A 20,301-nucleotide genomic window follows, 5' to 3' on the forward strand; every position below is an offset into this window, starting at 1 on the left:
TATTAACAAATAAATATAAATTAATTATAAAATTGTAAATAAGTTAATTCCTAAAATTGTATCATAGTTTCAAAAAAAAATTTTACCGTGTAAAAATGTGGGTCCCATGGCCAAACCAGTTGAGAACCCCTGACCTAAGTTATGTCTGCAATCCACATTTGATATGTAGAAGGTGAAGATGAGTTTTAATGACGGACCACAAGCCGTTTAGCCAAAATCATACCTGAAGACAAAGACTGCTGGAGTCCATCTGGGAGATGAGAAATGTGTTACCGAAAATAGCAAGTTCTGCATCAGGTGGTACAGATTTACTATAAGCTTTAGAATAGCAATCATATATGCTTGACCAAAATGTATATATCAAAGGCATTTTAAATACAATTTAAGACTTGATTTGATCTAGTGAATTTTACCAGAATTCATGTTGGAAAAACAAGGTGAAGACCCCACTCAATGTTTGTTCTGCAAAATTCCCGTTACTGAAAAACACATTTTATTGGACCGTCCCACTTTAAATGACTGCAGTGTTTTATATTTTATGTATTATTATTAAATTAACTCACTCAAAGATATATTTAGCAAAGCATCTGCGTAAACATATGATAAAAATTCTACAAAAAATCTTATATAATTTGTTTGTTCATTTGTTTGTGATTTTTAATTATATTTTTTTTAATGAAATGTTTTTTTTTTTTTTTTTTTTTTGCCATGAAAGAAGTCGTTGTTGCTGACATGGCATTAAATCAAAATATAGGATATGATGGTGGCACTGTTATGAACAAACACAATGTGAAAATTACTAAAAAGCACTCCAAAACTATAAGTAATAAATAAGTATTCACTGTATTTTGAAGTGCCCTTATCACGATATACTGTACACTCACTTGCCATTTTATTAGGTACACCTTACTATTACCAGGTTGGACCCCCTTTTACCTTCAGAACTTCATTAATCTTTTGTGGCATAGATTCAACAAGGTACTGGAAATATTTTTCAGAGTGTTTGTTCCATATTGACATGATGGCGTCACACAGTTGCTGCAGATTTGTCGGCTGCACATTTATATGATGCAAATATCCATTCCGCCACTTCCCAAAGGTGCTCTATTGGATTGAGATCTGGTGACTGTGGAAGACATTTGAGTACAGTGAACTCATTGACATGTTTAAAAATACAGTCTGAGGTGATTTGCGCTTTATGACATGACGTGTTATCCTGTTGGAAGTAGCCATCAGAATATGGGTAAAGGGATCAGGTAGGCTGTGGCATTGATACAATGCTCAATTGGTACTAATACACCCAAAGTGTGCCATGAAAATATCCCCCACACCATTACACCACCACCACCAGCCTGAAACATTGATACAAGGCAGGATGGATCCATGCTTTCATGTTGTTGATGCCAAATTCCAACCCTTCCATTGACTGTCGCAACAGAAATCGAGACTCATCAGACCAATCTTCTATTGTCCAGTGTTGGTGAGCCTGTGCAAATTGTAGACTTTGCTGTTCTTAGCTAACAAGAGTGGCACCCAGTGTGGTCATCCGCCTCAAAGTTCGACGTGTTGTGCGTTAAAAGATGCTCTTCTGCATATTTCAGTTGCAACGAGTGGTTATTTGAGTTATTGCTGCCTTTCAATCAGCTCTAACCAGTCTCTGGCATCAACAAGGCATTTGCACCCACAGAACTGCCACTCACTGGATATTTTCATTTTTTAGCCCATTCTCTGTAAACCCTAGAGATGGTTTTGTGTGAAAATCCCAGTACATCAGCAATTTCTGAAACACTCGGACCAGCCCATCCGGCACCAACAACCATGCCACGTTTAAAGTCACTTAAATCACCTTTCTTCCCAGTTCTGATGCTCGCTTTGAGCTGCAGCAGATCGTCTTGACCATGTCTACATGCCTAAATGCATTGAGTTGCTGCTGTATGATTGGCTGATTTTAAATGTGCGTTAACGAGCAATTAGAGAGGTGTACCTAATAAAGTGGCCGATGAGTGTATAATGAATTACTCAATATTGATATATGTCTAATTGGGGGATTAGCAAATCATACTAACATCTATGAATGAGATCATACAAACTAATGCGAATTAGCCACTAAATAAACAAGTTGCGAATTGCCGTGAGATGGCGTTGGAATTTCTGCTGAGCGTCTGCTGTCAGGGACTAATTACTCAGCAGTGTGTTTGATTGCGTGCAAAGCAGGACATGTGTTCGCTGTTGTGGTTAAATTACGCAAGTAAACTCCTTTTCAAATGTTCTCTGGCTCACACACATGCACCCCCCAACTCACCCCCACCCTCACTGTGCTGTGGAACGAAAGAGCGTGTTAATTACATGCTTCGACATGCTTGTCTTTCTGTCATTCAATCTCTTTCTCTTTCCCTCCTCTGTTTGTACGGCTTTCCCTCTCCATGCTCCAATCTCTGCGCGCCGGAAACTACCAGGGGAGCAGATTGCAGGAAACTCGAGGCTGAAATGAAATAAATAAAGGGGCTTTAATGAAGAAATCCATTCGGACGGCTTGTTTAGCATGCAGGGAGAGGATATAAAGAGCGCGGATGCTGAGGCATGTCTGAGCGCCTCCTCACTGGGAATAAAGTGGGAGGGTGTCAAATCCAGAGGAAAGAAACAGCCCTCCTCCTCTTTCTCTCTCCCTCTCTCTGTCTCTACTGCTCGCTCTCTCGTTCCTCTTGTTATCGTAGTGAAAGAGAGGATTGGAGTGTGTATGTGTGTGTGTGTGTGTGTGTCAGGGCTGGTTTGTACTTCAGCTGTCAGTCAGAGCCTCATGGCGCTGCTGTGGACATCCGATACAACAGTCTGCTCTACACGCGGAGGTTAGTGATGATGGGAAACAAAGACAGAGGGTGGATGATGGGAAATGCTGGAGCTCAATTGTGTTACAACAACAATGAATGAGGCTGGAATGAACATACTTGGAGACGGAGGAGGAGGTTGTGATGGATGGATGGTGGACGGCAGTGAAAGAGGAGTGGTGGAGCTGACAGCACTCTTTCAGTGTTGAGGAGGAAGATCTCCAGCGCAGCAACACGAGGCTGGCTGTGCTCGTGGCTTTTTTCAGCCTTTGTCCACTCATGGCTTCAGTCTCTTTGATAAAGCAAGCGTTTCATGTGTGCTGAAGAATTATCTTGTCTCGTTGTGGGTCTTAAAGAGATTAGAATTAACGCATGGGCTGATAGTTAAAAATGGCTTCTTTTTTTCTTCTGAGTTCTGAATTATTTATGGTAGGGTCCAAAAAGTCTGAGACTGATATTTTTTGTTAATAAATTGTACATTTTGTTCAATTTAAAGCTGAAAAAAAGTGAGCTGAAATGTTATGTAGAAAAATATTAAAATATTTAACAGTAAGATCCAATCATACACGTGGATGCATTAACTAATATTATAATAGATTTTTATTATAGTGTTTATTCCTGTTTAACATAAGTTAATATTAAACAGTTGTTGTTTTTTGTTTTTGAAATAAAGTGTTAGGGCTAGGGTTATATATATATATATATATATATATATATATATATATATATATATATATATATATATATATATATATATATAYAYATATATATATATATATATATATATATATATATATATATATATATATATATATATATATATATATATATATATATATATATATATATGGGAAATAGAGAATTATTAGTCCCCCTTACAATTATTAATATTTTTTAAAATATTGTCCAAATAATGTTTAACAGAGCAAGGACATTTTCACAGTATGTCTGATAATATTTTTTCTTCAGGAGAAAGTCTTATTTGTTTTATTTCGGCTAGAATAAAAAAGCAGTTTTTAAAAAAAAAACAAAACATTTTAAGGTCAAAATTATTAGCTCATTTAAGCTAATTTTTTTTTTGTCTACAGAACAAATCATCGTTATACAATAACTTGTCTAGTTACCCTAACCTGCCTAGTTAACCTAATTAACCTAGTTAAGCCTTTAAATGTCACTTTAAGCTGTATAGAAGTGTCTTGAAAAATATCTAGTCAAATATTATTTAGTATCATCATGGCAAAGATAAAATAAATCAGTTATTAGAAATGAAATATTAAAACTATCATGTTTAGAAATGTGATGAAAAAGTTTGCTAAATCTGTTAAACAGAAATTGGGGGAAAATTATTCAGTAATAATTATTATTATATTATTATATTAATAATTCTGACTTCAACTGTATATTTATTTATTTAGTAAGTTTTAAGTAGATTTATTTATTTATTCATTTTTGCTTATAAAATATTGTATACACATTGCGTAACGACATAAATTACCATTACAGCATATTTTACAATAATATAACATTTAATTTATTGTTTTAAAGTGTAGAAATGATTAGGACTGAAAGAGAAGTTTCCCCATTGCTGTTCACTACAAGTTGAATGCATAAAAAAGATTTTACATACATTGAAAGCATATTAAATGCACCTAACATGTTTATTGTAATGTTTTAAATAACCAAAAGGGTCAAAATGAGTTAAATAATGTATGTAATGTAGCATTACAAGTATGTTTATATATGTATATAAAAGTTATATATAGTACCTACTCTAGGCAAGGGCCGGTATATGATTCTGACGGTATGATAACCTTGCATAAAAATATCATTATTTGACCGTATTGTGATTTCTGCTCTAAAATATATCTTTTTAAATGTCTGAGTAAAAAACTACAACTTTTTCCGCTTTGAGAACACCATAATTTAATTTTAAGAAACATTTTAAATATTTTGGAACAGTAAGACACCATATTTGGATATCTTTTTCACTGGAGATACTGCTGTCCTAAGGAACGGTATTCCATTTAAGTTTATTTATATAGCGCAATGTTTTACAATGTAGATTGTGTCAAAGCCGCTTAACAAAGAAGTTCTAGTAAAAATATAGCAGAAAAATTTGGCGATTTTAAAACTTTGACTTTTCCAAACCATGGTTTACCATGAAAACGGTGATCATCCCATGCCTAACCTACTCTGACTTCTGTGTATTAAAATATAGAAGCATTAATTCATATCATTGATTAACAACATATACTTACTCCAAAGGTTTAGGATTTTCCTTTTTGGTTTAGGGCTATTTATATATAATTGTGCATAATTTACTGTAGTAAGTACATGTCATGTTACTAGTGTTACCAATAACAGTTCAACAAATTGAAATAGGTGATTTTGCCATGGTTTAACCGTAGTAAGAACTCCTTTGTTCACTGTATATCATGTGCAGGGCTCTCCACTGGGTCACTGATCAAATAAGTACATTTGTAACATTGACCATGTGACTCTTAGTACAGACGGTCAGATGCTCTCGCTGGAGAATGTGATCTTCAGCTTTTACACAAACAGCTGCTGTCATTAGATCAGAACTCTTCAATATCCTCCAAACTCTTTCAATCCGTTTGTTTTATTTACTTAAACTGTTTAGTGTTATGTAATGATATGCGTTTTTGTGTCATTAAAATATGAATCTATTTTTTGGAAATTAAATATTTATAACGATGGCTTGTTATAATGTAGTGTAATATTATTAACTTTAAACATTCTCTTTACATTTTTTAAAACTGCTTTTACTCCAGCCAAACTAAAAGAAATTGGACTTTCTCCAGAAGAAATAATTATAAAGAAAATACTGTGAAAATCTGTTAAACAGCGCTTAGGAAATACTTGAAAAATATATCAATTCAATAGGAGGGCTAATACTTTTGTCTTCCGCTATAATAGTCTAGGTTTTGGACCCCTATGTATGTGGTGGGTTTGGTTTATATAAACACAAGCTGATGGTTAGTATTCAGTTTCCATCCCCAGTCTCCAGTGTGTCAGTCAGGACTAGTTGATTTGCCCTTGTGTTCTTCAGAAAAGAGTTTTTGGTGTATTAGACACAAGCGCTGAGGGTCCTGCTGTGTTTTCTCTCTCTCCCCCTCCTCCTCTCGCCTTCCTCTGCTTCCTTTTGTCTCGTTTTGGCTTTCTGACTATTGGTTTGTCTGTCTTCTTCTCTCTCCCTGTGGATGAAGGATAATAATGGGTTGCAGCTTACTTTAATGATGATGATGTGTAAAATGTAGATGTCGGGGGCCACGAGGTGGTGATGCTAGAATAGAGGCTGGAATATGAGCTGAATTTTAGGGCTTTGCTTGTGCTTTGGTAGCAGCTGGACAGGTGGGATTCACAGGATAACAGTCTCACGTGGTAGTCCTTGTAACTGTTGGTAAGCTGCATTTATTTTGATCAGACGTATTTTTAAAGCAGTACAAATGTGAAATATTATTGCAGTTGAACTAAAAATACTGTTTGGTTTTGTTTGCAGTGTATTTTAATGTCATTTATCTCTGGGATCCAGAATTTGCAGGCTCATTACTCCAATTTTCATTGTCACATGATCATTCAGAATCAGTCTAATGTGCTGTTGCTACATTTATCAGTGTTTAATGTTAATGAATAGACAGTTTAAAAGAGTAGTATTTATCAGATTTGTTTTGCCTGTTTGTTTCATTGTAAAAGTCTTTGCTGACATTCCTTTCGTATCAAAAAATATCTGGCTTAAAACATTTGAACATTTATGTAGTCATTCATGGGTGATATACCTAAAATCATGATCAAATTTTTCAATTTATTTCGGCTCCGAAAGCCTTGTGGTTTGTGCATTGACATACTGTATAGCACTGAGACTCACAGCGACCCGAGTTTGATTCCTGGCTCGAGGTCCTTTGCCGATCCTTCCCCTTTTTCTCTACTCCCCATGCATTCCTGTCTCCACTCTACTGTCCTTTAAAATATAGGTTAACAAACGATTTACAAATTCATATCAGTAGATGTCAATAATTATCACTATAAATGTGAAATCCTTTATAATTTGTTTTCAAGGCATATGCTGCTTTTGAGTGAACGTTGTACTATAGAAACCAGAGAGTTAAAGGATTAGTTCACCACCCCCAAAAGTGATATTTCTTTTATTGAGTATTCTAAATATTACCCTCATATTGGTCTAATCCTCTGAGACCATTATCAGTCTTTGGATCGCAAATTAAGGTATGTAAGATCATAGACAGCAATGGTCCAGAAGAAATTTGAAGTGCTAAAAAAGTACCAAAAATATTGTCAAAATATTCCATGTGACTTCATTGGTTCAACTTTAGTTATATGAAGCTTCAAGAACACTTTTGTGCACCAAAAACAAAAAAGTAGAAAGCACTTTGTTTGCATTGTTTGTATTGCAATTAGAATCGGATTATGGATCCATCAAATATTTAGAGATGTTCTGTTCAGTTTAATTCAAACAGTTCAGTCTAATTCGACTTTGAAGCATAAACATCATATTGGACATTGATCAAACATGAGAAATCATTAAATTAACCAACCAAACTTTATTTTCTCACTAAAGATAAATTATTTTGGGGCTATTGAGAGACCAGTACACATTTTGTGAGAAAACAGCTACTAATAATATTTAAGCAAAAACAATGAATCTCACAAAAACCAACTTCTCCCGACACCCACAAATTAAGGTATGTAAGATTGTAGACGGCAATGGTCCAGAGGAATTTAAAGTCCTTAAAAATACCAAAAATTCTGTTGAAATATTCCATGTGACTTCATTGGTTTAAACTTTAGTTATACGAAGCTCTAAGAACACTTTTGTGCACCACAAAAACAAAAACGTTCTTTGTTTGCCTTCGTCTCCTGTGACAGGTCAGGGGGATGTCTTGCAATTAGAGTCAGTGCAATATGGAACCATCAAAATTTTAGAGATGTAAACCAACCTAAGCATGTGGTGCAATCAAACAGTTAACTTTAATTCGACTTTGAAGCATAAACATTATATTAGACATTGATCAAACATGAGTAATCATTAAAATAATCAATCAATCAATCTTTATCTTTATTTTCTCACTAAAGTTGAATTATTTTGAGGCTCTTGAGAGAACCCTGTGTACATTTATTGATAAAACAGCTACTGTTAATATTTAAGCAAAAACAATATATCTCACAAAAATCAACCCCTGCCCCACACAGGAACTCCCACCCCCACACCAACTATTTCTTATTCATTGTTTTATTGAGGTAAAATTACAACATGTATAATAATTATCAATATCATTTTATCACCCAGCCCTACAAAGCTGTGGAAGAAAAAAAAGATTCATTGATGGATCGCAATTTTTCTCTAACAATTCTAAATCAATTCCGTAAAGAGTTGATGATGATGATTAGCCAATCAGTCGGCCACTTTATGGATCGTGATTTGCCACGCTTTCCTATTTCTGACTGCTTCTTTCAGTTGTTCCATGTTCAAGTTTGTGTCAGTCTTGATTGTGTCCAGCCATCGTTATCTCTGACGCCCTCTTCTTCTCGATCCACTGACTGCACCGAGCATTAAAGCTGTTTCCATGGAGTCGGCTCGCATGATATGACCAATGAACATGAGCCGCTGCTTGGTGATTTTGCCCTTTAGCGATACATTTTTTTTGACCCGCTCCAGGATCGTTTTGTTTCTGATCCTCGCCGTCCATGATATGCGCATCATTCGCCTCCAGCACCACAATTCGAAAGCACCGATCTTCCTTCTGTCTTTCTTCTCGAGTATCCAGCTCTCACATGCATACATGGAGATTGGGAAAACGATGGCATTGATTATTCTGATCTTTGTTACAATGCTGATGAGTTGATTCTGTATTATAATTAGGTTGTGATGGTGTCGTCCTGCATGGATGGGAGGCAGAAACAGAAAAATAATAATCATGTGTGCGCTGCTGAATTTGCTTCATTTGGACTATGATGGACAAACTTACGAATTTTAAAGACATGGCATGGAGCTGCGCTTCTCATCCGGTGTCCACTCTTCGAATTCCTGCCACGTCACAAAAACTTGATGCACCGAAAAAAAAACGAATACTCAAGTTGACAGATATGATGCAATGCTTCTTCTCTGGTGTGTGAGCAGATTCAGAATCACTAAAGAATAGGATGGCATTCGTGTGAAACATGGGCACCAATTACAATAGAATTGTATGTCACTCGTTGCTTGAGTTTTGCAAATGAGAATGAAAGTAAACTACTGCACACTCTTGCGAACAAATAAAAAGCCATGAACCATATGTTTTAAATGTATTTTCGAATATCCTTTTGACAAAGATTTTTGTTTTAAAGCCATTTCTCTATTAAAAGATAGTAAACAAACGCAATACTCACTTTTTGGAAAAGAAATTATTTTATTCTTCTTTATCTTTGTAATCCTGTGTCTTAATATTGCATCTAGAGCTTGTTCCTGCTTAATATGACTTTGTTAATCAGTTAAACTCCGCGGACCCGGTACCGGTACCCAACTTTCGCTTTAAGATTTAAAGAGCTAGCAGTACACCAGACCAAGTGTAGATTCTATATTTTATGCACATATGCATCACTTTGATTTTTACTCTACTGTACAAAGGTTATTTACACTTAAAAACACAGTATTTTGCATACCCAAGCTAGGTATTTTACATTGGTTCATTTTCATATTTTTCATATGACACATGTACAAGTTATAGCTCAAATGAAAGCTCTAGGCGGTGCTCATACGGTTCTAGCATTCTTTTTACTGAATTATTTTCTCATATCAAACAGTTGTCGAATGAATTTCCATGGCGCAGAAGTGAAAACAATACATTTATGATCAATAAGCAGCCCCAGATAGCACAGACAGCTGTCATCTCTTACCTTATGCTGTGTGCTTCAGGGCCATTTTCCTCTGTTTTTGAGGTGATGTGCAGAAGTAATCCTTTTATATGTCTGATGTGGTCCAAACAGTGAATTATGTTTGATGAAACAAAAGAATGTGAAATATGAAAACAATGATCGATCCCTGTGGCTTGTACAGCACCTCTCATCAGTTGAATAACTTTTGCATAGATTATGATAGAGACATTTTACTTTTTTCCTATGATTACAGAAAAGTGCAGAAACCACCAAAATTAATTAGAGCAAGCTAGACCACACAGAACCTGAAAGATACACTTTCAAATTTGAGTTTAACATTAGGCACATTCAAATCCAGACTGAAAACACATCTGTTTAGCTGTGCCTTTACTGTGCTACGTCCGACAAATCGCACTATTATGTTTTTTTTTCTTTTTCATTATCTTATAACATATTTTAACACATTTTTATGTGTTATATATATTTTTTATTCTTATTTTTATAATTCTTATTATTTGTTTTTATTTTTATTATTTGTTTTCATTTTCTTATACTTGTCTCTTTTATTCTTGTTTATGTAAAGCACTTTGAATTGCCACTGTGTATGAAATGTGCTATATAAATAAACTTGCCTTGCCTTTATAAAAAAATATATATATACAAAAAGCACCTCTTTTTTTTGGTGTTTATTATAACACAGACAACATATATTGATATTTTAAACCCTTTCAGTAGTGTTTTATGAAAATTCTAAGGGGGTTTCTTTTTAAATGACATAAATTTTTTGCATTTACACCTCTGGATGTGGATTTGGGAAGCTTTTAAATTTGGTTAGGCAAAATCCAGGTGGAAATCCCAAAATAACAGCAGAGTTTAACTGGTTAATGAAATAATAATTTTGAAGTTTGCAGCACTGTCATTTATAGATTCCAGTTATAATCAAACACCAAACTCCAATTCTGGTTAAAACGTAAAGTTGAAAAGAAGTATTTGCTCAGCCGATGCAATAGGAAACAAATGTCTAAAACCGTTTTGGACTCGAATTATGACCCAGAAGTCTTTAAAGATTCCCACCCCTATCACTACATTACTGTGTTTATAACGATCTTGTCTGGAATGATAATGAATGACTGCTGACAAACTAAATAAGGCTTGAAGAAACTGTTGTCTAGGAGAAACCCGAATCAAAGGACAGTTACCTTCACTTGAGTCTTTGTGTGAAAGTGCTGACAGCGAAGGGGGGCGTCCGATACAGAGCGGCTTTGGGTTTCTCATCATCATCAGAAAGCAGAGAAACCCATGGGACTATGGCGCTGATCAGGGCGTTTCGTCCTCATGCTGTTTGGCATTTGGTTGGGGTTAGTGTACTGGTCAACAGGGATTTGGGACTAATCTGCCAGTGAACCAGACTCGCTCTGCTCAAGTACGCGCTCAGATTACTGCACAACTGTTTACTCAAATCATTCCCCAAAATCTCAAACCGTTAACATGGGATGAAGAGGTTTCGTCTGGAGCGTGGGCTTTCAGATGGTCATGATCGCCCTAGTCTCGCATTACCTGACTTTTGACCCGCAACAACATGTCTTGTGCTCATTTTAGTTTATTCTGGCTAAGAACCTTTTTTAGACAGGATTCTAACATTGTTGACCACCATGAAAATATTCAAAGTGATGGTACATCTGGCTCAGTGATTGTGAATTTATGACTTTAAAGTGGTGTAGTGATTGAATATATCAGCTATAATATATTTCTATCCACTACAGTTGAATTTAAGTCAAGATTTTCGATTGCAAATAAATGCAATTATTTTTTTTTTTATTCTCAAAAATACTGGAAAAGCAATTATGCTTCATAAAAATGTTTAAGCGATAATCATTTTAAATAGAGCTGCACGATATTAGAACATTTTAACATTGCCATATATTTTTATTCTGCAATATGTATTCCGATATGAATACAATTTCACCAGATGAACTTATATCTCTATCTGGAAAGAATATATAATGTTAGATTGATTAGGATGATTCTGCTGTGGAACTGCATCTCCATTAAATCTAATAAGCAATTTATAAATACAATAAAGAAGAAGATGCAATTTAAATACACAGTTTTATAATTTTCCAAAGTCTAATAATATTCGGGTACGATTAAATAAACGATTCAATAAAATGACTCATTATTAATGTTACAGATAGTACATTTCTTATATCTGAATGCTTTTAAAATCATTATACAATTAAAGGCCTCAAAAACACATGTAAAAAATTAATTATAATACAAACTCAGCATTGCGTATCCTGCGATGTGTCTATTGTGAATGATCACATTGCGATATCGATGCTGAAACGATATATTGTGCAGCCATAATATTAATTATAGAAAAAAATAGAAATGGATAAAAAATCATTTAGAAATTTGCAATTTTTAGTTTGGTGTTTTGTTCTGCAGACTACTAATGGCAGTGCTTCTCAATTTAAAATACAAATGTTGTCACTTAAAGCATAAAATGACATTTGATCAAAATAATAAACGGTGTCATGTTTCCCAATATAATATATTAATTTTTAGACTGAATACCATACATTTGACCTTTTAGGAGTTAATAAATCAATATTTTGTGGAAGAACCCTGTGATTTTCAATCACAGCAAATGATATAATTTGATATTTTGAAATTTTTTTGTCGTTTTCTGAAAAAAAAATAAGACTTTTAAAATTTGGAATAAGTGTTTTTAACTGTAAAATGTTCATATTTTATCTCAAACACGTACATTACCTAGTAAATCCAGTACATCTAAGAATATTCAGGTGGTCATGAAATGTCATGAACTGACAACAGTTTAGAGTAGAGATGCCCAAACTAGGGCCCGCAGGCCAAAGTTGGCCCATGGTAGGCTTTGATTTGGCCGTCCCATCTAAAAAGAGAAGGGGGATTGATAGAGATTGCCATTTCAAATATATATTTGTTTGTTTTATTGTAAAGCTACAAAAAAGCTAACTGAAATGATATGTTAATGTTTCAGTTTAAAAGCTGTAGTTTAGTTTAAATTGTACATACTTTCACCCAACGAATAGAGGACAATGCAGACACTTTGGTGAGCAAATCAAGGCAGATTCTGCTTGACTAGTGTATTCAGCATTGAACTCCAGTGTCTTATAAATGTGATTGTTTTTATTGCAATAAGATTCAAAGTGATGTTTTCTATTTATTTTGAAATATTATTAAATAAATTATCAAATGACTCATGGCAACTTTAATGTTAAATAGTTTGGTATGTTTATCTTTGGCCTACGGCACTTAATGATATTTGGTTTGTGGCCCTTCACATGAAAGAGTTTGGGCACCCCTGGTTTAGAGCATCAAGGGTGTTTACATCTGCAAATCTGAATAGTTTGTGATGATTGTTTGTTGCAGGGGCTGTACGGAGGAGTACGAGATGAAGATGATGGAGCAGAAGGGAGAAGCGGAGCCAGTGGCCGCAGGCTATCGAGCAGGGCAGCGAACCCCAGTATGGCGCTGGGACAGTCCTCCTGCTACTCACAGCTCTGCCCAGCGCTGGACCCCCAGCGGACCCCCACCAGTCCCCAGCCGCACACACAAAGCTCTGGTTCCCGTTCCATACAGAGAGCCGCAACACATCTCTGCTAAACGGTGACACATTTCAGCATATGCTCGAAATAAAAAAATTAAAAAATCAGCTATTTGCCACTCTTAGTTTTTGGGATTTGTTTTTCTTCTCACTAGCTATTTCTGTCTCCTCCCACAGGCCTGTCAGTTATCCAGAAAACCATTACAGCGTGTCTCCTCTTGCTGGGGACAGAGGGCCGTACAGAAACCCTTCGGCTAGTTTCTCCAGTTCAGGCTCTGGCTTCAGCTCCACTGCGTTGGTGGTGCCAGGACTCAGTGGACCCTTCGTCCGCTATAAACCCTCTCGAGACGGGTCTGTTCTAATTCATTGTTGTTAAGATAGACTTGGGGAAAATATTGTCTGTTGGTATCTTAGAATAGAAATAGAGCAACTCGACTGGCACGGTGGCCCAGTGGTAGACACAAGGTAAACACTAAACAAAAGTTTCCATCTGAAGCTCCTTCACAGGACTCGACACTTGTAAGCACTCACTCCAACAGGTTTGTGCGGCTCTCTGTCTCGCCCACACTCGTCAGCGCTACCAAGCGACCAATCGCAGAGCTTGCGCAATTGTAGGCGAGACCGAGAGTCGCATGAGCTACACCATTGGAGCGAGTATTTACAATTGTCGAGTCCCGTAAAGGAGCTGTTGTTTTGTGTTTACTTCATGTAATGTAATGTAATGTGTATTTATATAGCGCATTTATTGTGTATGGCCATACACTCAAAGCGCTTCACAATCATGAGAGTGGGTCTCTCCACACCACCACCAGTGTGCAGCATCCACTTGGATGATGCGACGGCTGCCACAGGACAACGGCGCCAGTGCGCTCACCACACACCAGCTATTGGTGGAGTGGAGGACAGTGATAGAGCCAATTCGGTGGAAGGGGATGATTGGGAGGCCATGATCGCAAGGGCCGATAGAGGGACTTTGGCCAGGGCACCGGGGTTAGACCCCTGCTCTTTCACGAGAAGTGCCATGGGATTTTTAATAACCACAGAGAGTCAGGACCTCGGTTTAACGTCTCATCTGAAAGACGGCGCCCACTGACAGTGTAGTGTCCCCTTCACTTTTACTGGGGCATAAGGACTCACATAGACCTCAGGTTGAGCGCCCCCTGCTGGCCTCACTAACACCACTTCCAACAGCAACCTAGTGTTCCCTAGTGGTCTCCCATCCAGGTACTAACCAGGCTCAGCCCTGCTTAGCTTCAGTGAGTAACTGGTCTTGGGCTGCAGGGTGATATGGCTGTGGCCACTTCATGATTAAAGTTGTTACTCATCCACCGGTTCCCACCTCAAAATGAGCGAGTTTGAGCTACTTGTACATTTAGGTAGCGTTTAGAAAAAACATAACTCCAATGAAGAAACTCGACACAAAGGCATATAAACACCTCACTGCCAACTAGTGTTTCAGAAGAGTTATTGCAGAGCAACACAAACAGCTCGCAGAAGTATACATGCACGGCAATGCGCAAGGCTTACATTGTGGGTGATGCCGATCATTTAACACAGAAGTATAAACCAGGCTAAACGCATCTGGGCATGGTTTTGATAGCCTAGTATGAGTACACCCTAAGAAATTGCATACTGTCAAAATGCTACATTTTAGCTTAAGGAAAAATTATTTATAAAAAACTGACATTTCTATATTAGACTTACTCAGTGACTAAGTGTACACATAGGGATACTGGGTGTCCGGATCCCAAAGTTTACTCTTTTTTTTTTTTGCCCATGCCGAATGTTATTGCGTGTATCCACTTTTGTATTCTTATAGACTGGCTTTCATGGCTCAATAGATGATAAAAACATAGTTGTGTGTGTTTTTTTAGCTTGTTTACTGTACACCATGTCGAACAACAGCTTTCAGGCATCGTTCTGTTTTTATGTTGTTAATCAGAAATGACAAGGAGGCAGTCTCCCACAATAGAAAGTTAATGGAGAGGGTTGGATTGTTTTTGCCTCTGGGGTGGGCATGGCTTAAATAAACTCTGTCTCTATGACAGTTCCTGTCGCTAAAATGATTAACTGATCCAGTTATTGGAAACTTACTTATTGGATGGCATTTTGACACTTCAGGATCACACACACACACACATACACACACACACACATTATACCCTCTGCCTCATGACCATTAAACAGGTGATCATTCTTTTTTTTTTTTTTTTTTTTTTTTTTTTTTTTTTTTTTTTTACATATATACTGATGGACAGTGTAATATGAATAGAAAAATGTTCATTTAATTTGAACTGAAATTCATTAATGAGTGAAATAAAAGACCACAAATGGTCATTCAATTTAGGAGATGTTTACATGACAGTTTTCAACCAAAACAATATACATTTTGGCTCTTCCTTTACACAACAACCTCAGTTTGAGGCCTGAAGATGCATGACGTTCAAGTTGACAACCTAAGCTGTACTAATGAAGCAAATATGAGCAGGCACATTCCTTTACAAAATGATATCGCCAACTACTGACCTGCAATGCAAAACAAAGTGTTTATTATCAACAGGGTTTGCATGAGGGTTTGTATCCTGGAAAATGCTTGATTTTTAATATAATATTTTCAAGGTTAGAAAAGTGCTTCGATTTTGGACAAAGTGCTTGAACCTGCTTGAATTTGAAATTGCAGGGCTTGAAAGTGTTTTAGTTGCATATGCGCCCAAAATCTTATCTATGCAAGCTCAAAATATATTAGGGAGCATTTGTGCGTGTGCAAAAAGTTGTTGCCATGCGACCAGTTTTCATTGCAAAATGTTCACCGCATGTGGGTATTTAGGAGAAATTAGGTTTTTGCGTATTTAGAAGACATAAAAATGCCAAACGCAGTGCTTAGAAATAGTTTAAGCCAGTTGACATATAACTCATTTGTGTATGTAATCTTTATAGCAGTAACGGTCTTTTCATGAGATGCAATGTCAGTTTAATCTTAGTGGATGCAAGCCCTTTTGTGAGGGTGAACGCGCTGCAGTTGCACGAATGACAACATTGTGACGTTTAAATAGAACGTCTCACGATGAAAATGTGTGGCAAACGCTGATACCTGCAAACTCCATCCCTCAGGCTTTACAGTGAACGGCTCGGACCCATAAGGATTTAATTTGTTACATGAATTTTGAATAACAATGCACATGAAATATCATGAACGACTGGTCATAAAAGTTTGGTACTACACCCAAACAAAATCTGACTGTAGGAAAGAGACCAAAACTTCAAATATACTTTAAATAACTAAACTTTATTTATTTTAGTTTTTTTTACCATTTTTGGGCGAACTATCCCAATAAATCCATGCTCCAAAGTTTTCAACAATTTAAGTTAAAATGTAACATTGTGTTGATTAAAATAGCACAATAGATTTAAATGTGAATACGTTCATACATTATATATAAATGTAATTTACTGTGGTTGTTAGGTGCTGGAAAAGCATAAAAATGCACCTTGAAAGTGCTTGATTAGTGCTGGAATTTGAAGTTGTAAAAGGTGCAAGAACCCTGTACAATACATATTATATATGTTGTCATATTATATATACAGTAAATAGTGTTCAAATATATTTTTATTTTTATTTATTATGTATTTTTGCAGATGTTTACAATACAAAAATACAAACTTATTTTTTTGTCTTTTTTTTTTTTTTACAATGTTCATGTATCCTAATACATTAAACAAACTACATTTGTACACAACATCATGTCATCTGCAAGACCACAGAAAATGCAAGCACAATGGTCAAATCCATCCATTTAGCATATTTGTTTAGAAATACAATTGAAAAGTGCAGTGCAGAGGAATTCAAAGCTTTCAAAAATTCCCATATGGTATTGGCATTACAATGGGAAATTCAGAAGAACTCATGTGGCTTAATAAATCACACTTCCCAATTCTTCAGCTTGTTTTTCCATTGAAAACTAATATAACAGAAGTTGTAAATGTCAGGGTGGAAATGAACATCTTCAGGCAGTGTTTAACATCTTCAGTGGGTGTGACTGATGGTAAAAGAGGCTGCAGTTCAGGCATGTTTCAGCTAGACCTCCACTGCTGATTCACAGGCCTATTGTGTGTGTGTATTGTATATGTATATAATGCAGAGGTCATGGCATGTACAGGCACTCATAGTGCACTGTTGTGTGCCACCCTGTTTAACCAGAAGAACTTGTTGTGAATGTTTTTCCCCCAATGTTGAATCCCTGAATTGGTCACTATAAGACCAGGAACAAAAAAAATCTGTTATTTTCCCTTCTTGAGTCCCCTATTCAAGTCGCATGCATTCATATTTAATGCAGTTATAAAAAGTGGGTCACTGATTAGCATATTGTGGTTGTTCTGCATCTAATTAAGGCTTGTCCTCTTCAAACACCAGCCCCATGACAAACACCTTCCATATTTAGAGAGCTCGCAAAGAGATTTGAAGGAAGACTAATTCAGCTTATTGTGTTTTTGGCCACGTTTACACCTGCTATTAAAATACATTTTCGTCACAAGTGGACAACACTAAATATTTTTGTAAAAGAGGTCTGAAATGTTTTGACCTTGTCCACTTTTGTCCTTTTCCAGTGGTAGTTGAAAACACATTTGATATGATTGCTTTTGAAGTGGAAACACTTTTGTGGTCAAATGTATCCAAACATTTACTAAAGACCACTTACTCTCCATCAGCTGACGCAATGTGGTATTTATGGGGCATGTTGTGAGCAATAGCATAAGAACAATGCATCTCAGTACACAGATTACAAATGAAACTGTAGTCGCCATCTATGGCGTAACATGGGTGCATTCATTCAACACTATTCACTATACACAGTTCTCTTCAGCAGACCAATTATGACCCCAGCTGACCCCCCATTTTCCTCAATTCCCCTTCATTTTTTGTTCAAAATGAGTTTGGAACTAGTCAAGGGAAAGTAAATTATGACCGAATGCTCATTTTTCGGTGAACCTTTTAATACCAGGTGAAAATAAGGGCATGGATGTGTGCTGTCATAATATTTGATTTAAAATTTAAAGGTTTCTGGTGATTTCTTGATGTTCATGATGCCTATATATATATATATATATATGTTACATTCAGGTAGTTAATTCCAACTTTAAGCAGACTTTAAAGTACTGTTAATTTTGTTACTTATTTTTTATTTGCCTCTTACGCATGTTTCACACCGCAAACAAAGCGTAAGCAGCGTGTGCGCAGTGTGTATGGAGAGCAAAAGCAGCGTGCAGGCATTTGCTCTTCACACCGACTGTATCTGTTCAGGTGCTCTCGGTCAGAAGACAATCGCCTGTGATGTCATGTCATTTTGTTTTTGATTGTCAGGATGCCTATAGTTATAAAACAATATAGTTATAATATTATTTATATAATATAGTTATAATGATATTTATACATGATCAAACTAGTGTGCAACTAGTAGCAGAACTAGTACTAAAATTGTTTTAAATTTGCTTTACTAACTTTGCTTTGCCCAACTAAATATTTATTAATAATAATAATAATTTGTTACATTTATATAGCACTTTTCTGGGCACTCAAAGCGCTTTACACATAGGGGGAATCTCCTCATCCACCACCAGTGTGCAGAATCCACCTAGACGACGCGACCGCACACCACACACCAACTGATTGGTGGAGAGGAGACAGAGTGATGAAGCCAGTTATGATATGGGGAGGGTTAGGAGGCCATGATGGACAGGCCAATGGGCAAATTTGGCCAGGATGCCAAACGACTGGGATTTTTAACGACCACAGAGAGTCAGGACCTTGGTTAAATGTCTTATCTGAAAGATGGCGCTCACTGAGCAGTATAGAGTCCACGTCATTATATTGGGGCATTAGGACCCACACAGACCGCAGGTTGGGCGCCCCCTGCTGGCCTCACTAACACCACTTCCGGCAGCCGGCAACCTAGCTTTCCCATGTAGTCTCCCATCCAGATACTGACCGGGGGCTGCCCTGCTTAGCTTCAGTGGGTGACCATGTGAGAGTTGCAGAGAGCTAGCTGCTGAGCTTGTTGCCGTTTTTAATCGTTTATGTTCATTTGATTGACTATATAAAAATCAGTGGGTGTAATCGATGCATGTATTGGGTAAAATTGCTACTTTTTACTGTCATTCAATGTGTTTTTGGTCCTTATCAATACACTGTCACTTTAATTGTGAGCACTGTCACTTCTAAGTGTAAGCAGCGTGGCAAAAATAGACCCAGCGCTGAAACTATCGCGGCACTGCTGCATCAGCGACGATCACGCCTCACGCTGACGCACTGCTTCTGCGTGCGGTCTGATAGCTCAAATCTGTTAACATGGATGGCAAAAAAACACTCGCTGCTCATGCTCTGCTCACGCTTGTGGTGTGAAATAGGCTTTAGTCTTGTGTTTGTGTAAATGTCCTTGTTAGTTTTTATCATATTTGGTCAACTTTATTTCTTTAACGGCTGAACACTGTAGTGTTAGTCAAAGTAAACCACAAGTCTAGTCTAGTTTTAGTCAAAGTAAAACAAATATTAGTCTAGTTTTAGTCTTAATCTAGTTTTTAATTTAACAAAATGTTTATAAAAAAATTAGACTAAAACTAAAACTAGACTAAATACTTGGTTAACTTTGACTTAAAACTAGAATGTTCAGCAACCAAAAGTCTGCATTTTAGTCTGGTTTTAGTCAAAGTAAACTACAAGTATTTTAGTCTAGTTTTAGTCTTGGGCACCTAAAGGTCTCTGCATTTTAGTCTAGTCTTAGTCAAAGTAAACCTCAAGAATTTTAGTCTAGTTTTAGTCTTAGTCTAGTTTTTAATTTGACTAAAATTAGACTAAGACTAAAACTGGACTAAAATACTTGGTTTACTTTGACTTAAAACTACAGTGTTCAGCTACTAAAAGTCTGCATTTTAGTCTAGTTTTAGTCAGAGTAAACCTCAAGTATTTTAATCTAGATTACATCTTGGGCAACTAAAGGTCTCTGC

The 20,301-nt window shown here is 36.5% G+C and overlaps 1 protein-coding gene across 7 annotated transcripts in view; it reads left to right on the forward strand.

The window, feature by feature from the left end:
- Positions 1-20,301, forward strand: part of sipa1l3 (signal-induced proliferation-associated 1 like 3) — a 189,158-nt gene that overhangs the window by 150,345 nt on the left and 18,512 nt on the right. For all 7 annotated transcript variants that reach the window (XR_012394069.1, XR_012394071.1, XR_012394070.1 and 4 more), the window contains 2 exons: positions 13,128-13,364; positions 13,480-13,653. Coding sequence is in view for 4 of the 7 variants with exons in the window: in XM_005173672.6 (XP_005173729.1) it covers positions 13,128-13,364; positions 13,480-13,653 (411 nt within the window). In the remaining 3 variants the exon portion in view is untranslated. The remainder of the gene's footprint in view (positions 1-13,127; positions 13,365-13,479; positions 13,654-20,301) is intronic.

This window comes from Danio rerio, chromosome 18 (genome assembly GCF_049306965.1).
Source record: "Danio rerio strain Tuebingen ecotype United States chromosome 18, GRCz12tu, whole genome shotgun sequence".
In the NCBI taxonomy this organism is placed as follows: domain Eukaryota; kingdom Metazoa; phylum Chordata; class Actinopteri; order Cypriniformes; family Danionidae; genus Danio; species Danio rerio.